The sequence below is a fragment of the Trematomus bernacchii genome, unplaced genomic scaffold, assembly GCF_902827165.1.
Source record: "Trematomus bernacchii unplaced genomic scaffold, fTreBer1.1, whole genome shotgun sequence".
Lineage (NCBI taxonomy): Eukaryota > Metazoa > Chordata > Actinopteri > Perciformes > Nototheniidae > Trematomus > Trematomus bernacchii.
In genome coordinates this window covers 5,614,424-5,634,047 of record NW_022988066.1, presented here as the reverse complement: position 1 = coordinate 5,634,047, position 19,624 = coordinate 5,614,424, and the positions used below count along the sequence as shown (strand labels likewise).

At 38.4% G+C, this 19,624-nt stretch overlaps 1 protein-coding gene across 2 annotated transcripts in view; it reads left to right on the top strand.

Moving 5' to 3' along the window:
• The window catches only part of ctnna2 (catenin (cadherin-associated protein), alpha 2), a 283,286-nt gene that overhangs the window by 185,753 nt on the left and 77,909 nt on the right, over window positions 1–19,624 (top strand). For both annotated transcript variants that reach the window (XM_034120744.1, XM_034120745.1), the window contains one exon: window positions 9,897–9,977. In XM_034120744.1, coding sequence (XP_033976635.1) covers window positions 9,897–9,977 — 81 coding nt within the window. The remainder of the gene's footprint in view (window positions 1–9,896; window positions 9,978–19,624) is intronic.

Genomic DNA, 19,624 nt, shown 5'->3' with positions numbered 1-19,624 from the left:
GTAGGCAAGTGTGTGTGTGTGATAAATGGAGTTTGTTCAGCTCTGCAGTGAAACAAAAGTACATCAATGATACTCAAACCTCTTTCTCACCCCATTGACTCGCTTTTGTCTCTTCACCACAGTTCTGCTCTTACAGATATCACACCACTCTCTTATTTTCTCACCCTCTCTAACCTATTCTCAGCCTCTCCCTCCCTCGCTTCTCTTCTCTCCTGCTGCCCTTCCTCCAGTCCCTCCCTCGCAAACTACTTGCTATTCAGTTCAGGGAGGCTGCAGGCAGCATTGCTCTAGCTCCCATACTGCTGCTGCAGGACTAGACTTTTTGTATCCCCTGCTCTCCCTCTTTCCGTCTGATAACCAGACATTTCCCTCGCTCTTTTCTTATTCTCCTGAAACTATGCACCTTACAGCCTTACACACTTAATATGTAACCCTACCCCCTCTCTTCTCCATACTTCTATTCTTAAACCACTTCATAGCAGCATGACGTCCAATCGCATGTAACTGCGTGCTTTGGTGTTTTTCAACGACGGATGAATTATGTAAGGATTAGTAAATCAACCGGAACACAATTTATTTCCTGAGAGTCAATTCACAATGTGTGTTCAGGGCTAGCTTTCCCAACCATTGTAACTCGTATGTTGAATTGGATCTTAGCCTTACACTGTATGTGTAACGAAAGTGTTTTTTAAGTAACCATTTAGACTCCATATAAGAGTTTAATATGTAATTGGGCACATCTACCATGGATGTTTTGAGTATTCTGTGGAGGTCAGAGCCCTCGACATCGAGTGCTGCCTCTGCAAGTTACTGTCTGTGTTATGCAGTCACTGACATACCTTTTTTCAGGCTGCTTTGGGATACTTTTCTCCTACCGTAAAAGCAGAAATATGGAGGTTATGGTTTACAGCCTCCTGATGCCATTGTACTGACTCTGACTAGAGAGATGTATAAAAAGTATTTATGGTGTCTGTATCTCCTTCTTTGTGAAAAGGCTGTAGAAAGTCGGAATTTTTAGAACTAGCTTTTGTCTGAAAATTCTAAAACCTGCAGGTTACAGTAGTTTAGTCAATTACACATTTCACATCTAGCATTACTTCTTGTCTGCAACCACACTTACTGTAATGCATAATCCCGTAAACTTGAAATATATGTTATCCCGTTCGAACAAAAATACGTGTATACTTTTTGAATATGCTCTGAATGAATCAAGCAATCAAACAAAGGGCACAGTGAGAAGAAAAATATGCAAGTAGATGTCATTTTGCTCTACGTCTGTTTATCTAATATCAGTTCCTGCTTCTGTCACTGCTGCAGTTCATTATTTGTGTGCTTCCTCTCTCTGTTGTTTTTCCTAAATAATATCCGGTCAGATTTTGATTTGTGTACTTCTCACTGTCATATGAAAACAAGTTATCATGTTACATTTCCATGAAGCCATCAGTAAATAACAAAATACAAAAGAAAGATCATTTGATAATTCAGATGCACTGCAAACCCCTGGCCAAATGATAATGTTGCACATGCAGAATAGACCCAGTCACATTCTGGCTCTTTATTCTGGGACTTTTGGCCTCATTTCAACATCATTACTCTTGCCATATCTCCTGTCATTTACTACTGTCATCTCATATAAATGCAAAAATGCCCCATAAACATAATTTATAAAATGTCTGTGCCAAGTATGCATAAAAACACATTTTACACATCAGGAGAAGAACATATCAGTTTATTCTTAAGTCGTCATTTTGACTCAGTATGTTGTGATTGTGTTGCACTAATCTACGACGTGTCCATGTACACAGAGTCTCCTTCATTCTATGTTTGCCCAATCCTAAACATACTGCTCATTTGGTACTTACGAGGTGCTTGATGATAAGCCAGATGCTTCCTCTCATCCACAGCCTGCTTGACCACAGATGCTAATAGCCAGTGACAGGCCCTCAGTCTAAACATGAGCCAGTGTAATGAGAGGAGTAAGCAAACGGCAGCAGCCATTAAACATAAGAGAGCTTGTGCCAGGAGGCACTCTGGCTCCTCCTCAGGCAGCACAGTTCTGGCTGCATTAACTTTAACTTACAGGAGACTGCCAGGCTCTAACAGCCCCGTTATAGTTACGATGGGCAACCATGTAAGAGGAGAAGAGACATGAAGCCCTCGTACGAGCAGTACAGCTAGGTTGGAAGTGTACTAGCTGTCCTGAGGTCTGTCCTCCTATATGCAGGAGCTCTGGATACTTAATTATTCTCCTACTGCAGAACTGCAGGATTGTTATAGATGTGTGTATGTGTGGTTAAAGTAAGCCTCTAGGATGTGCTCATTTGTGGGAGGCTACTCCTATTTGTAGTAGTATGGATTACAGATGATTAAGTTAACTGACAGTATATGATATAGGTGTATACCATGTGATAGGCCATGCCAACAACATTCATAGCATATTCTGTATGTGCTAATTTAAACACCATATATACTTCAAGGAATCTGAACTGTGTTTGTGTTTGATAAAAGCAGATTTTTACAACCTAATAACCTCATGATTGTTCTGAAATGTCATTGTTTGCTTATAGATAATATGATGAATATACTTTATTCATCCATCAACGATTTAAACATTTTTTCTATCCATTTGGTTTTTAATATCATTAACGAAAACATTATTTTGGTAATTCAAGTGAACACATTTTTTTTTACTTTGTTCATACTGTACGACATCATCTGGATAGCTTTCTGTGTGCCCTCCTCAAAATTGTAACTGATGTGAACAATGTAGGAAACATAAAGGATAATGAGGTACATGTGGTGCGTGGGGCATCCCAAAGACACAGATTGAAAGCCACTGCCTTAGGTCATTATCACTTTCATTAAACCTCATTAAGAGACAGGAAGGTCCAGTGTGCAGACCTACATGCAAGGCATTACATAAACAGTATGAAATTCATCTGTTAATCAACGCCTACAACCATACAACCTTTTATTTTCACATGAGTGAAGATACTTTCTTTCATTCCCTTATTAACTCCCTCCAAACTGCTCCATGAAAAAAAACTAAATGTTAAAATAATGTTTATAGTCTGTCACCCGAATCTTATGTGCAGTGCAATGCTGCTCTCCAATCTGAATGTTCTACTTTTAAGTATAACACAAATAAAGGTTGAGATATATCCTCAACGCTGCTGCTTTATTGCCAGATAAAGGTTTTGCGACATTTTCTTTTTTTGTACATGTGGACCTTTATTCAACATATATCTTACAATTTGTAAAGCTTGGCAGAATAATTGTATATGTTTATAATGTATACAATACCAAGATTGGTGAGAACCCAAGTTATACCACACCTTTGATTTGTTACATTTGCTTTGTCTAAGGGTCTCTTGGAAGGGATTTCAGATCACCAGATCGTATTGAGAAAAAAGATAATTAAAACAAAATTGATAACGGTTCAGTTTGCCTTTTGTCCTCACGTCTATATGGACTTCCACCTGTTTTGTTTTCTGAGTTAGAAAATTGGAGGCTCTACAGTGCCTGTAGGTGAGTGTGAGGGTGAACGGTTGTCTGTCTTAATATGTTAGCACTGTGATAAACGGCCATCCAGAGCAGGGCAGGCTGGCTGGCTGTGAGCCCAATGTGAGCCGGGATACGCTCCATCCATCTCCCCACTACCCTGTGCAGGATAAGCGGGTATAGATAATGGAAAGATGGAACAAAATGACATATAATATTTTCACATGTAATCCGCTTAGAACAATATTAAGCTAACTAACCTTTTTCAATGTGCAGTGCATGTGCATTATATTTCTGTGCTCATTTTCCTCAGCACTGCATTGTGCCTGTGCTGTACATCTATTAGTTTCCCAGTGGGTTATAATGGCTATAATGAGATTATGATATGGCTTCTATTTCTGTATCATGTAGCTCTGCCATCTCATTTGAAAAAAAAACAAAAACACTATTCTAATCTGAAGCATTCATCTAGAAGTATTTTTTCCACCCACAGGCATTATAGCGTGTTTTCTTTTTCAGTGTCCTGTAATCAAACTAACTGATAGCCACCGCTGCACCTCTTTAAGTTCCACTTAATGAGAAGTCAAATTGGCCCATCTATGGCACTACAGCTGAGGGAGCACAACTTATCTTAATGAGGATCTAGCAACCCATTATCTGCTGGTAACCCGACCAACATGTTACCACTATTATCAACCCCCACCCCTGGGCTGGCACATACACAAACACTCTCTCACCCTCTCGTTATCAGCCTTCCCCTTTAAGCCCGCTGCAGACGGTGTAACCACATTGGACAGTAATTGTACTCCTCGCTCCTGCCTAATTGAATTGACAAGGAGCCGGAATTGATATCATTTAACACATTGATCTTGGGAGACAATAAGACGGAATGCCTTGTGCCCCCCTCATCTCCTTTTTCCTCCCCCACCTGTCTTCTATTTTCCTCCCTCTGATTCATCTGCCCATTGCTTTGATTTGCCATGTTATTGCCTATGAATTACCAGATTCATTCCTCACTTCTTTCACCTTGCCTCGGTTTCAGGGATTTCTTGGTATTGTCATTTTGTATTGCATTAGTTTCAAAGGAGGTACAAAGACATGGTTGTATAAGAATTAATTTGCTTCTATTAACTTGTGAATGCAGTCAAATATGTTGTTAAATGCATTAGAACGATATTGATCGCCTGTATATTTATTAATGTACTTTACTTTTCCCCTCATCTCACATTTTCCTGTATTTTCTTATGTTGTCAGAAATAAAAGCTTTGGACTTCATTCACATGATGCTCACAATAGTAATAAACATAGTAAACAGTCTTAATGAATCAATAAAGCACAAGTTAATATACATTATATTGTTTCCCATTGCTCAAAATGTTAAAAAAAATTCAAGTATTACACCTCTTTTTTTAAAGTCATTAGAAAATACATGCAGTAAACCATTGCTTTAATAAAAAAATATAACATTTGCCTGTGCATTATTCTGCTTGTAAAGACACTATTGCTATTATTAAACCTTTATCATATCAGAACTAGATTGAAGCAGATTCCTCTGCACTGCGCCACTGAAGAATTACACAACTTACTTTGGTGAGGCCTGAAAGAGTGAACACACTCATGGCCCTCAGCAGCACCATCAGCATGCACCGTCCACCAGCCGTCTCTGGAGTGTGGAAGAATAAGTGCTACTGCCTCCATTACCCCACACAGTAGATGCTTATTTCCAGGCACCCTCGTCTATCTTGTTCTCCCCAACTGAGAATGAATGAGAGCACACCAGGGGGTAGAAAATAATGGATGGGGACAGTTGGGAACATTGTCTGCAAAACACCACGGGGACTTGTGTTTACCAGCAAAACCAAACATGCACATTCCATTATCTGGCAGTCAAAAACGAAACAATCAATGTGTCTGTATGGAAGACAATTGAATCAACTGCCTACTGTGTTGTCAAGCTTTTAATGGCGGTGAATTTCAGGGCGGAATTGCTTGCACATACAGGCCACACCTGGATGGGAGAGGAGGGAAGTTCAATTGTTTTCCAGATAAACACGGTGAAAAAACTATTATGTGAATCAGTTTTGTCTCTCTCGCTTTGTTGCGCCCATATCAAAGACCACCGTTTTGACCAAGCCCGGCTGAAAGGACTCTCTTAATGTTTGTGATAGGGGAATTCATGCATAGTGTTTTTAATGGGCGTTTAATGTTCTGCAGGAAACCCAACATGAGTTATACATTTGACATCGTGTGCTGAAGGAGTTCTGACGTATCAAAGCAGTAGAGTATTTACAGTATAGGGAGAGAGTATTTTTTGTATTTGAAGCCTTCTTGACTTACTATAGCAGGGGTGTCAAACTCAAGGCCCACGACTTCATTTGCTTTGGCCCCACAAGAGCTCTGAAAGAATATAATATGTTTATTATACGGTTACATGGTGATTTACAGAAGCACGTTGCCCATAAACTACATGTCCCACATTGCATCTCAAATTGGACTTTTTTCTCCGAATTTGACTTTTTTTCTTCAAAATATGCCTTTTTTCTTAGAATTTCCCCTTTTCTCAGAATTTGACTTTTTTTTCTCTTCAAAATGTGACTTTGTTTTCAAAATGTCACTTGTTTATTTTTTCTGACTTTTTTTTCTCAGAATTTGGCTTTTCTTTTTAAATCATTTTGTGACATTCTCACTGAAGAGACTTGCAATTACTTGCCCTAGACTTCTGCTTTCAGACGGAGTTAATTATGAAGTTTATTTTATATATATTAAATATTTATATATGTATTTTGATTATTACAACCGGCCCTTTGAGTGCAACCATAATTCCTACGTGGCCCGTGATGAAATTGAGTTTGACACCCCTGTACTATAGTTTTCAAAAGCATGCTGCATTCATCCTAAAGATACACAATTACACAATGAGTTGTAGTCGATAGAAGAAAATAAATGCAAGAGCCATTGCTTGGTTGTCAGTATGAACTCTAAAAAGCAGACAGTGTTTTCCTTTTAAACTCAGATTAAAGAGTTAAGAGTTTTAAGAAATAAAACTACTGGGATTTCTGATTCAAGAAAAGGAAATAATGAAATAAAAAATAAGTAGCCCAAAGTTGTACAGCCTGACCATTCTCTCTTTCTTTCAGTTTAATTAAAGTTGTCGGTTATACATACAATCTTGGATAAGTTTGAAGTGTCCTCTGAAAGGTTGAAGCTAAGCCCCTTTTTATTTTTGGCGGTGAGCATCTTTAATCCTTTGCGTCCCTCTGGTGCCTTAATGACACATTAGGCTCTTAAGGCAGCACAATGACTAATGTTGTCATGTCCTCTGCTTTGGAATAGAAGAGCTTGTCGAAAAGAGAGAGTGCTTGTATGGCACACTTTGTTAGGAAAACTGAATGCTCTCCTGATTTCCCTTTGTCAATCAAAAATGATTTAAATAGATTTCATGTATTGTTTCATAAAACGACCTGCACACACAAGCACATGTCCACAGTTCAGTAGGCGGGTTAGGGTCAGGTGGGTTTCTCTCAATGCATGTCAAATATAACGTGCAAATTATGAGAAACATTCTTCTTCCGTTCGGTTTGGTGCATTACTCCATAAAAAAAGAACTGCATTTTGTGATTGCTATTAAAAGAGAGTGTGAATAACTGTATATGAGCTGGGAGACAAATGACTAATTTCTAATACTTAACGTCCATATGAAAGACAACTCGCTCGATATGAGCCTCGGCCAAGGGCAAACCAGCAATACATTAGCCAGTAAAAGGAATCATATCTGTTTTTATGGCTACAGGCTCTTTTCATTGAGCAGCCCTGTCACAGTAGTGACCTTACACACATGTGAATTCCCTTTAGCAAATACCCACGCATGTTGAGCCAGAGTGTGACATATCCAAAAGTAAGAAATTGCAAATAGATTGCTGTGGTTTGTCCTCAAAATGGCATCTCTCTCAGAAAGTGGGTTTGGAATAGCTTCTAACTTCCAATATCGTTGACTGATACTGACAGTTGCATTGAAACAGACAACACATCTTCCTGTGCAAAATAAAACGTCAAAAAAGCTCAGGAAGTCAATGTCACCGTGTTGTGTTTCTGAGTCTACAGCAGCAGCCCTCCCTCTGCTTTTCTCTCTGTTTGGAAATAATGTGGAAACTGTCATTTTACAACCTGATAATGACCAAGGCGTTGAAAGTGACAAATCATTGTTAACCTCAGGGTGGGTTAAGTATGAGGTGGGCGTTTGATGGGGTCTCATTTAGTTATTCGCGACACATATATATGAGGGGCCCTGTTCCACATATATAAAGGGGAGAACAATAGTGCAGCAACACAGAAATAAGTAACCACATGTTGGGTCTTATTAATCAGGATAACGACCAAATGGCCCCTTTACTTAAAGTCCTGTTGTTATGTGTTTACTTTGTCTAAGATAAATCATTGTTTACAGTCAGGGATCAATGGGAATACATGTCACCAGGTATGTGTTTTTCTGCAAAAGGCTGATGAGCATTGTGGTCCTTCACCTTCATGCTATACTGGGCAAAACTGTCGGATGGTTGCCTGGTAACGACACAACTAATGTTGTGCTCTGGCTTTCACAGTAGAGCAATGTGTCTTATCCTGTGATCACCATGCAAACCTTTCTCCTTTGCTGAAAAACATATTAAAATGGAAGAGTCCACAACTGCCTTTCAGATTTGATTGCATGCCTTTTCATGGTAACTTGTTGAAATGAAACGCTGCATTTGAACATGAATCGCACAAACCTGAAAGAAAATGCAGCATAGCTTTTGTACTGCATCGCTCAAGTTTCAAAAGAGGGGTGAGCCACATATTTTCATTGGTGAGTTGGCAAAATTAAAGGACAGAGTAATTAACATGAATGATTGTTTCTAGACCTTTAGTTTGAACTGAGGTGATATTTGACTTGATGCAGCAGCTGATTGAAAGGACCTGTGGGACGGTTGGCAGCATAGCAGTAAATGTCGCAGATTCTTCACTTCCAAGATGGAGTACAGCCTGTAGCTGTAGTCCTAAATCCCACACTTCTTTCCAGTTCTAATAGCCTTGTTGTTGTTTTTGTTGTTGCCAATTACTTTTACTCCTTGACTTTTTTAAATTGAATTAGATCAAAGGGTTTGATCCCCAAAAAACAAATTCTAAAACAGTTTTCTTTCCCCAGTTACATGTATATCCTAGTTATCAATATGCTTTAGATTTGAACAGCCAACACACTGAATGGTGTCATCCATTAAAGACAGTTATATACAAATATCTGTTTAATGAAATAAGTGACAACACTTTTAATTGATTTTAAAACTCCAACTGTATTGATATGTAGCACATTCAGTACAGCACCATTATGATTTTAACACTTTTCACTGCCAGGGACACCCGCATGACTTTCTCTAAAGGGATCAGAGTACCCGATCATTTATATGTGTCCTGAAGCAGAAACTGTTCACTCCAAGACACTGACCGCTTTCTAGCCTTCGGGCCAAGCTGCCATCTGAAGTTAGATAGTTAAAGGGGGAGTCTAATAACTGGAGTAGTATAAATAACTCCACTCTTCTCTATGGTTTCTGAACAAAAGAGTAGAGCTGGTAAGTGGTAAATGGGGTGCCCAGGTGGCATGGCGGCAGACAGAGGATCCTCCTGCTAGGCCTGGTGTTTCAATGAACTTGGTTTTATTTCTGTATGAAATACTTCCTTGTATCTGCCTTAGAGACACTTGGACTGGTTAGTTGTCAGGTGTGTTAACTGGTGGGAGGGAATCTGGAACAGAGAAAAGCTCTGTGCTTCTCTCCCAATGGAACCCCTATCAGGTCAGAAAAAGGGATTGGTGCCTCTGCATGTGTCAGGTGAAACACAAGGTAGTTCTACACCCTCCTAAATTCACCAGTAGGAGCTCGCAGTGACAGGAATTGCTGCACACAGGAGGTCATTTGGTGACAACTAAATGTAAACTTGATTTATAGGCTAGAGGAGGTAACATATCAACCTTTTTTAGTCAAGTTTTAATGTCCAGCACTTGTCATTTCAAACAAGGTACTGGTTATCTCACAAGATCTTTTTTTGCCTGCAGGATATTTTGATGTCCGATATGTTTTGCTCTAAACACAATTTCAATTGTCATTGCTCCTTTGAAATCTAACAAATAATTTACGAAAATCTACAAAATATGTCTTCAATGTATTGGTTGTGGGGCTTTTGTGCTTGGTAAACGTGTCTAATGACAATGTGGCATTATTGTAAATATAGCATGCCTATAACATGTTTTTACACTCAATAAACACAGTTTATACTTGTTTTTTTCAAACTAAGTAATAGTCAAACAGATAAGTGTGTGATGGCATTCTAAAACTGTGTTAACACTGTATTTGTGTTTCTTTTCACAGACTGGCAGGAAAGAGAAAGGGGACCCATTGAACTCAGCCATTGATAAGATGACCAAAAAGACCAGGGACCTGCGCAGACAGGTAAGTGCAAGTTTCATGCATCAACTCCATCTCCCTTTAAACACTTTTATCTATCATGTTCTACCAAGGTTTATTTGCCCATCTCTCATAAAATTCGGACACAATTCCGTTTTTTTTCCTAATGACGACTCAATTATTATAACAGGTCAATATAATAATAATAATGTAATATGTACATGCAATTTTAAAGGCAAACTAATGTCCTCCAGCTGGTCACTGTAGTTTTAGGAAATGTTTCTCAAACAGGAGTAAGTAGTGTATTAGTTGGGGACTATTTTCAGCAGCAGATTCTCTCTATGCTCTAATGGGCTATTACTAACCTGATGTGCCAGATGGCTCGTTACACAGAAGCTGTCATTGGAAACTGTTTGAAAAAGGGCAGGGAAAATACTCAATCAATTCAAACAATCTGATCGCTGTTCACATTTTTCAGAAGCATTGCACATGGACATATCAATACAAAATGTATCCCAATTAATAACAAATCACAATACTAGAAAAAAGGGAATTACACTCCAAGCAACCCCAAGTAAGGGATAAGTAGAGGATACATGCAACATCAGAACTCAAAGCATTATAGATTAATTTTTCATATTATGAAGGAAACTATTATCTGTTAAATCTTGCAGATTATGACAATTGTTTTAGACACCATGCTTGAAAAGAGTATTGTATGATGTTTGACCATGTATGTTTAATACAATAATTTAAGCATGATTCTAATATACCTGTCCTTATTACTTAAGAATACATTTCTCATGACTTGTACCACACATGTTAAGGAAGATTGAAGTACATTCAAGCAGGAATATTGCCCCAGAAACAGCAAATGCATTAAAAAACCATTGTATACTGTTCCCCAACAAACCTTTATTTGCAACATATATTTGTTGACGCAGGAAAGGCACTTTGGCAACATAGAAAATAGCAACTACCTGCACAAAGTAGCTGTGGTTGTGTCCTTTCTGCCCTTTTAAGACCCAGATCCTTTCTGATGGGAGGCTTTAACTCACCCTCCCGTTGGGCATTGTGTGGGGCGGCCTGACAGGCTGGCAGGTGGTACTCACTCTGACAGGATGTTCTATTGACTCAGGGTTTGGCTTGACAGAATGGGCGGTCTGTTTGTGCTTCAGGTTTACATGGGAGGGAAAACTAACAACACACATGCAGACATTACATAGAGCTGTGATACTGTAATTATGAGTTTAACAAGTCAGTCGCGCCGTGTAGAGATACAAGACCTTCCTGAGGGGAGGAGCACTATTGTGCGTTTGAGCATTTAATTCCCCAACGTCTCCATTGTGAAAGGGATGTATCAAATATTAGAACAGACAAGAACAAGTGATAGACAGCATTCGTGAAATGGGAGCAGGTGAGACAACAAGCCTTGTGACAACACCGCTAGAGAATTGCATCATTGAATTTCTTTTTTCATGATGTTGTGTGTACATACAAGACAATGCTAAGCTGTCTGTTATCCAGGACACATTCAGTAGATGTCAAGCATGTCCTTCCCACCCACCATTCAATTTTCTAAATACATGTACATTTTAACAACACTACCTAGTCTGATGGAGACAATACAGAGCAGCAATCCATGCACCATTTTGCATCATACTAAAGTTTTTCCACCAAAACAACATAACTGAAGAGTGTGTAAGCAACTGTTGGATCTAAATTGCTCAATAATTACAGGCTGGCAACTTGTTGTTATCCCTGCTGCAAGGAAAATGATTACACAGTTAGTCTTTATTTCACAATAGATATCAATCACCTGCATTTCCTGAAGAGAGACCTTGATTTCCCACTGAAGTGCATATTCAAAGCCAAGCTCCTCCAGTTAGGTATTTGCTTGTGTTTTGTTTGTGCAGTTACATGTTGACCCACACACACACACACACACACACACACACACACACACACACACACACACACACACAAACACACACACACACACACACACACACACACACACACACACACACACACACACACACACACACACACACACACACACACACACACACACACACACACACACACACACACACACACACACACACACACACACAAACCAACACACACCAAATAAAGTAACACATAAGTCTACCCACTAGCCTCTTTGAAAGCTTGACCCTCAGCTGGGAAACTTTTGTGTTGGCTGGTTTGTTCCTACCAGTCAAAAACATCTCCTTTTTATCCCCTGGCAACATAACATCAAGACAACAACAACATCTAGTTTGTCTTTACCTGAAACTTCACTTCTAGCATGCTGTAAGCAGCAGGTGACTCTCTGCTTCCTGCTGCAGGCTACATCTGCTGCTGGCAGCACTGAGGCTTCTTTCATGCTGACCCTCTTATCCAGGATTTGGGCCATAATGATAGCAGCAGTGGTCATTATCCCTGCTAACATACTGATGAATGTGTTATACATTTTGGCTTAATAATGAACAAAACATAAGATAAAGGCATTTTAAGATGAGACACATGTCAAATAAATATGAATTATTAATATTTTGACTTAATAATGCAGGCTTATATGAAATAAATAATGTAAAGAAAATTGAAATAACATATGTGAAAAGGTTTTTAAAAATATATTAACACAATTGCGATTGAAAAATGTGTATGTCAACTGTGGTCTTCAAATCAAAGCAAGCTTTATTTATATAGCTGCTGCCCTCAGGTCCTCTGGGAGGATGTTCCACAGTGGTGGGCCGTAATAATAAAAAGACGCCTCACTGTGGGTCTTTGTTTTCACTTTTGGGATGATTAAAAGGTCAGTACCAGAAGACCTGAGGGTTCTACAGGGCTCATACTGTAGGTTAAATCAAATCCAATCAATAGCTAGGCCCAAGAATATTAAGAGCTTTAAAACCCTTAAAATTATTGTAATATTGTGCTGTATGTTCACGGCAGTCTTGAAAACACACACACAATTGTTATTAAATTCAGTCAAGTAGCTAGTGAAGGGAGATCAAAGTAGAGTCGATACAAACCAAGTCCTTCAATTGGTTAAAAATTGATACTTTAATTTGCACCGACGGCAGGCAGCAGAGATATCTGGCTCAGGAATAAATAAATATCACAGTAAAATAAATACAGTATTTGAAAAAGGAAACAAAAAAACAGTAAAAGCATCAATAACATTATTCACCTCAGGGTATGTTTTTTTTTATTACGTGTAATTTTAGTAAATGCTCAAAACAGATCGCCCATCAAATAGCAACTCTACTTTTCAACCCTATAAAAAACTATATTGATTTATCTTTTACACTTCAAAAGCTGGCAAAGCTGTGGCTTCTGGAATTGCATAGCACTTTAATGCACTAAGCCGTTTAATAACTCTGATTTACTCATGTTAGACTAACATGAGGTCCATCTTATCTTATCATATATAATAATACTTCTGTTGATTTGATAGTGATGATATTGCATAGACTCATGTCAATACTACCTTTTTTTGGTAATAAATCAATTGCTCTCATGTATTCATGCATTCATAGCTTATAGGGCTGCACGATTTGGGGAAATAATCTAATTGCGATTTTTCTGACAGATATTGCGATTGCGATTCGATTTGCGCTATTTTTTTTTAAGCGACCCAACGGAAGTTTATTGTAAAATGCGGCCATATCTCCGGCTAGGAAGGTCGTATCAACGTGCTCCCGTCTCTAGCACCCCCGCAGCCCGAGCTACGAGTGAAAGAACTAAACTTACATGACACTTCCGTTGGGTTGCTTTAAAGTCAAGCTTCAGTTTAAGATTCACCCTGTAATAGATGTAACACATGTGATGGAGCATTACTAACCTGACTCAGATGGTTTGTTTCACCAAACCATCTAGGAAAGCTCCATTGGAAGCCATTTGGAAAGGGCAGGCACTTTCAAAAATACTTGGCAGGTGATTGGATCAATCTGTCTATCACCTACTATCACGGGCCACTTCTGATTGGTTAACAATGACTGGTACATGTGGAGCACAGCACTTCTGATTGGTGTGGATGACTGACACACAAGAAGAACAACATTTTTTTTTTTTTTTTAATAAAAAATAAATAAAAAATTGCAGGCTTTGCGATTTGATAATTGCATCATTTCAAATCGTGATTTCGATTTAAAATCGATTAATCGTTCAGCCCTAATAGCTTAAGTGTTATGTTTTTTTTTCTAAACCTCTCTGAAAAGGTCAAACTTCACTTGTTTTGCATCAATCTTGATACAGGGTACTTATTATATGTTATAGTTTGGATTCCTAAAGCTTTGTGTCAACTATCCCATCATTCAAGGGTGGTTTTCACTATAAGTAATGTTTTTTTTTTGGACGGACACTATAATTTACATGTTTTTACTATGTTCAATCTGAATTTACTTTAAAATAAAAACATCTATATTGATTCTGACTTTTCTACACAGGTGCATCATTGCTTTGAGAAAATAAATTATAAATGTACCCCTTTTAGAAGTGAAGATATAGTCATTTGTTCTGGGCATGTCATTTTCGAGCCTGAAACCTGAAAAACAGGCGTGGGGTTTAACAGGTTAAAGGAATCTGTGCTGAAGCAACACAGCACAGTAGATGTGGTGTAGGTGTCATGGAGGTGGATGGGTATGAAGCTTCTTTGGCTTTCATGCAATAATCACATACAGATAATTTGCCTTTTTATCAACTGCAACCAAAATCTTTCCTAACCCCTTTCCTTAACCTTAATGGGTTATCAATACAGCAGTCACCATGTTCAATTACTGTAGAAAACAAATACAATTGCTTGTTTAAAAAATGGGTGTAATATGGGACTTTCTCTATTCTGATCTCAATATTAGTTGGTAGTGGATCATATTTTAACTGTTTAAAAGGGAAAATACTGCCAGAAACCTGGAGAATTAGCATAATGTTGACACTGTTTTTTTGCTGACTATTGCAGGCATTGAAGTCCCAAACTCCTCCACTTTAAATCCACAGAATTGACATGCAAATATTGATCAGATTGCCTAGAGATGAGTGGTTGAGCCCATTAAACCCTATTACAGACCAAATCCCATTATGTCCATTCAACTAGTGATGTAATACTTATTATATATTGTTTTTTAATGTAATTGTTTCCACTTTGTTCCTCTAAAGAAATACAACATGGCAAATACAAATGTAATTTGTAAGTTTAACTTAAAAATCAGCTAAACACTTTTTCTGATAAAAACAAAAAACAAGCTAAATGCCAGATATTGAAAAAATGGCAAGGCAAGCTAATGAGAGCTCCTGTAGCTCAGTTAATTAGCCCATCAATTGAGGTTTGAAAATGATCAAATCTAACTGACCGTTGTATATAATTACAATAATAATGGTAATGTTTCCTTTTGTTTTCAGTTCAGCCTTCAACAATTCAGGACAAAAACACCTGCAATGTTTGTCTTGGCCAAAAATGATCTCATCCTGATCCTGAGATATCCAAAGCATGTTTTAAGAATTCTCATTTTCCGACTTTATTTTGAAAAAGGTTTCTATGGTAACAAACCCTACTCCTGTTCCTGGAATCAGAATAGCTTGTGCCTTCTCCCTTTACTTAGTATGTTTTTTAAACATTACTCTAATATATTTGTTTAAGCATTATCTAAAGCCCGTCATTCCCCTTGATTTGGCTTAATTGAGTCATGTTTGTCAACAAACCAATGCAGAAATGAGTTAACAGGTAGTTGTGTTACCTATTTGTGCTACTACATTGTCTTTTTTAGGCTATTCCTCCAATTTCTACAGTGATGTCACCAACGCTTTTCTGAAAGGTTGAAATATTTTCAACTTAAAGCACTCTGAGTGACCTCAGAAGAGCATGGAGCCTGCCACACTACTCATTGTAAACAAATGAAAAAAGAAGCATGTGCTACAAAAAAAAGCCCAATGATTACATAAGCCCTAACAGAGAATAGGCATACATTGTCTTCTGTAATCATCAAGAAATATAATGCCTTTATTTACAAAAAAATACGTTACACCACATCCATAGCTGCCATCAGACCTGCTTTAGCCCCCAACCTTTTTTGGATTGTTTTACACCGCGGAAGAGCTAATAAAGAACAAGCACTACAACCACCTTGCACCTAAATGTTGCGATCTGTGCATCTTGTTTTATCATGGCAACTATGACATGTAATCAACAGTGCAAGTCTAACAGAGATGAAGTGCTTTTTACTAAAAAAACATAATAGGTGACAACAAAAAGACATACAAAAACAGAGCATGTTTCTAAGACTTACATTTTGTCTTCCCTTTGTATCAGTATTCACTTAGTAACTGACTCGACACAGTTGTTGGAAATGAGCCATGTGTTGTACCCCCTGTCATCCTGTCTGTAATGAATGCATCTGTCAAATCATCTCTATGGGCCATATTTTGACTGATGGCTGCTCTCAGGATTCCCTAAAGCAAAAACTGCCTCACATATTTTTGCTCTCTTTCTCTCCTTGCCTCTCTCTGCTCTGGGACTTTGAAATCATTTCCATTTCTGCCATGAGTTTGTTGATTAGTACAGCTGTTTTTAATTGTTGAGGGTTATCATGTTAAGAAGGAACATATGGCTCAAAACTTGTCAGATGTAACTCATTGTTGAGATTAACAATTCAACATTAGCTTTGAATCCCTTTGATACTTTCCTGCAAAACGTTTGTTTGCATTAAAGCTTCATTAGCTATATTATTGTAAATTCCCTGTTATCTAAGTTGATCAAAATTACACAGGCAGTTTTGAGCCAGAACGTGGTTATAGCTAGACTAATCCAAATGTATAATTAAACCCTTCCTCTTAAGTAGAGTAACTATGTGATTTACATACGCAAGATAGCCACAGAAAGAACATCATTAAAGGCATGCTAATGCTTTTCTGTATCTGTTCATCATATTAATTGTGTAAGGTTAAACTAGCTAATTTTGGCTTTTAAATTGACCAATCAATTGGGTAATATTTGCCTGCTCACACAAAGCTATTTCCAGACAGAATATGTATATGGCGAGATTTCTGCATTTATTATAATTGTTGCCTTTAATGACAATGTCTGATCTTGTCATCATATTCCAGCTAGAACTAAAGCTACAATTCCACAATTCCAGTACTTGATACAAATACCAAGAGTTCCAAATGTGTGTATATATTGTGTTAGTACTCAATGGTTAGTTGAGCAACCTTGAACATGTTTGTGACTTAAGGTGAGGTCCTAAGCATGACAAAGGTTGGAAGACACTTTTCTAAAGAATTGGTCGCAGAGTGAGAATGGAGCAGCCCTGAAGGTTAAGAAGGGAGTATCACTGATAAATCACCACCCAGTGAATGATCTGCTATTGGTATTAAACAGTCCAATAATCCTGCTTTGGTCCCTGAAGTAAGCATGGCTGCCAGGGTTCTGCCTGCCACCACAAACACAGATTTTGGTAACAGCCCACTCAATTACATATTTTGATTAGATGATGAAACCCCCATCATTATTCAGATAACTGAGGTGAATGCAGGTGAACAGCCAGCGTGTCCTGAACAGCGCCAGTTCTCTATAAACTCTTTAATGCATAATCCTAACATGTGCAACCTCTTCTTGTTTCTGAAACTAGATTCCCCTGGCTGGTGTTTTATTTTGCAGGACACATTCAATAAAGGCTCAGAGATGCTGTATCTAATGCGTTTGTCCTTAGACTGCTGATGATAAGTCAGTCCCTCTTCACCCCTTTCATTTCTCCACTCTCCTCTCACTAATCATCTTCCCATGCTCCCCGATATATATCATATATGAGAGCTATTACTTAAATTTTGATTTGCTCAGGCTGTTTCCCTTCAGCCGTGACTCCGGACGTTTATGATGTGATTGCTCTTGACATTTTAATAAGAAACTTTCCTGTGCTGACCCCAAGGTACCAACAGCTATGTGTTATGAATCACAAGTGAAACATAGCAAAACTGTGTGCAACTGTAAACAGACCAAAATCCAGCATACCTTCATATTCATGGTAACACCTTTACATGTTGAATTGTAAATAAGTCGTACCTTAATGTGTCTACACAGGATAATTAACTCGATACGCTGCAATGCTATGAATATGAATTGATTTATTTGTTTTTGAGTCATAGACTGATCATAAGGGTTGTTTGCCACTGACTGAGCAGGTGTCTAATCCCATAAAATGCAAACATGTTCCCAATTAATTAGCAAATATGCCAAATTAATGCTAATCTAATTTTTGAAGCACTCCCACTTATCATCGAGAAACACAGATATTTGTCTGTAGATCTTTGTTATGCATCATCTTGTTAGCCACTTCACTTTCAGGTGGGATTTGCTGGCAGTAATCTTAGATCAGTCCCCCCTTTGGCTTGCCAAAATGAGTCAGACGCTCAATGAAATTGTCCACAAAAGTATCCATTTGATCCAGGTTTGAATGTTTCAACATCTCATTGCAAATCTCTTGACATTAATAGGAAACCTTTAACATGATCTTTCTTGAGAGCCTTTGCAACGTTTTTCAGAGATGTTCTCCCATTCAGCCAAAGCATTGTAAGGTTCAGCATTAATGTTGGAAAGGCATTTTTTTATTTGGATTGGTCATCCGATTCATTTTAGGTGTCGGATGAGGTTGGGGTCAGGGCTTTGTCCAGGCAAGGGAACTCAGAAAACCATTTCTTCATGCATGAAACATCCATTTTGATTTTGATCAACACCATGTCATGGACCTCAATATATGCATGCAGCATTGGGCGTGGCATTGCATTATTATCACAGAAAGCGATATCCTAATTCAATTAAGTGGCTCTTGTCCACATTATGAAAGCAGCTTAAATGTGTCCAAGAATTTATACAGCTATAGTGTATTTGTCAGTGCCTATCCGTCTGTCTGACACAGCAGTCCTAGCTCACTACTATGTTTTTTTATTTGTAACTTGTCTCTTCAGCCTTTGTGCTTCCAATAGCATTTCTGTAAAAACAATATGTATGGCACCGCATAAAACCAAGGGTACAATTTCAAAACTCAAAAAGTCTCCAATCTTAATATGTAAAACAAAAACCTGATGAATTCAGAGCTCCAATCAATGAACCGCACGAATGGGGGGAAGAAATAGCCGCCCTACTCTCTTATAATGAGCAGAGCCTGTGCTATCTATCGGAATTCCTCGGAAGGTCTATTTCCTTTAAGTGTTAGTGAAATACAGAGGGAGTGTTAGAGGAGAGATGGTGGGGGTGGAGCAAAGAGGGAGGTGAGATCTGAAAGATTGAAGATGGATTTCTGTGGGAGAGGTGTGTGGGCATTAGAATGCTGATGGTGCAGGAGAGGCTCTTTCCTGGGAAATCACTCGTCTGCATCATTTTTTCACTCAAACCAACCGTCAGAATCAGTTTCACTGTCTCACATTTATGAGTATCCTGAGGCCTAGCGCACTCTTACACTTGCTATGAATATGCGCGTGTACGTGCCACCAACTAGTGATTGATCTTCAGCAACAACAAAAACAAGTATTTCTACACTGAAGATGTCCAACAAAAGTGTTCCACTAATCTGTCGCTTCTAATTAGGCCTCAGTTAAAAATGTAAATCTTATTCCTACCTTACACCAAAAACAGTCTGGTCAACCAGGTATTTTATGGTTTTCTTAAAACATACAGAGAGAGGTGTTGTAAC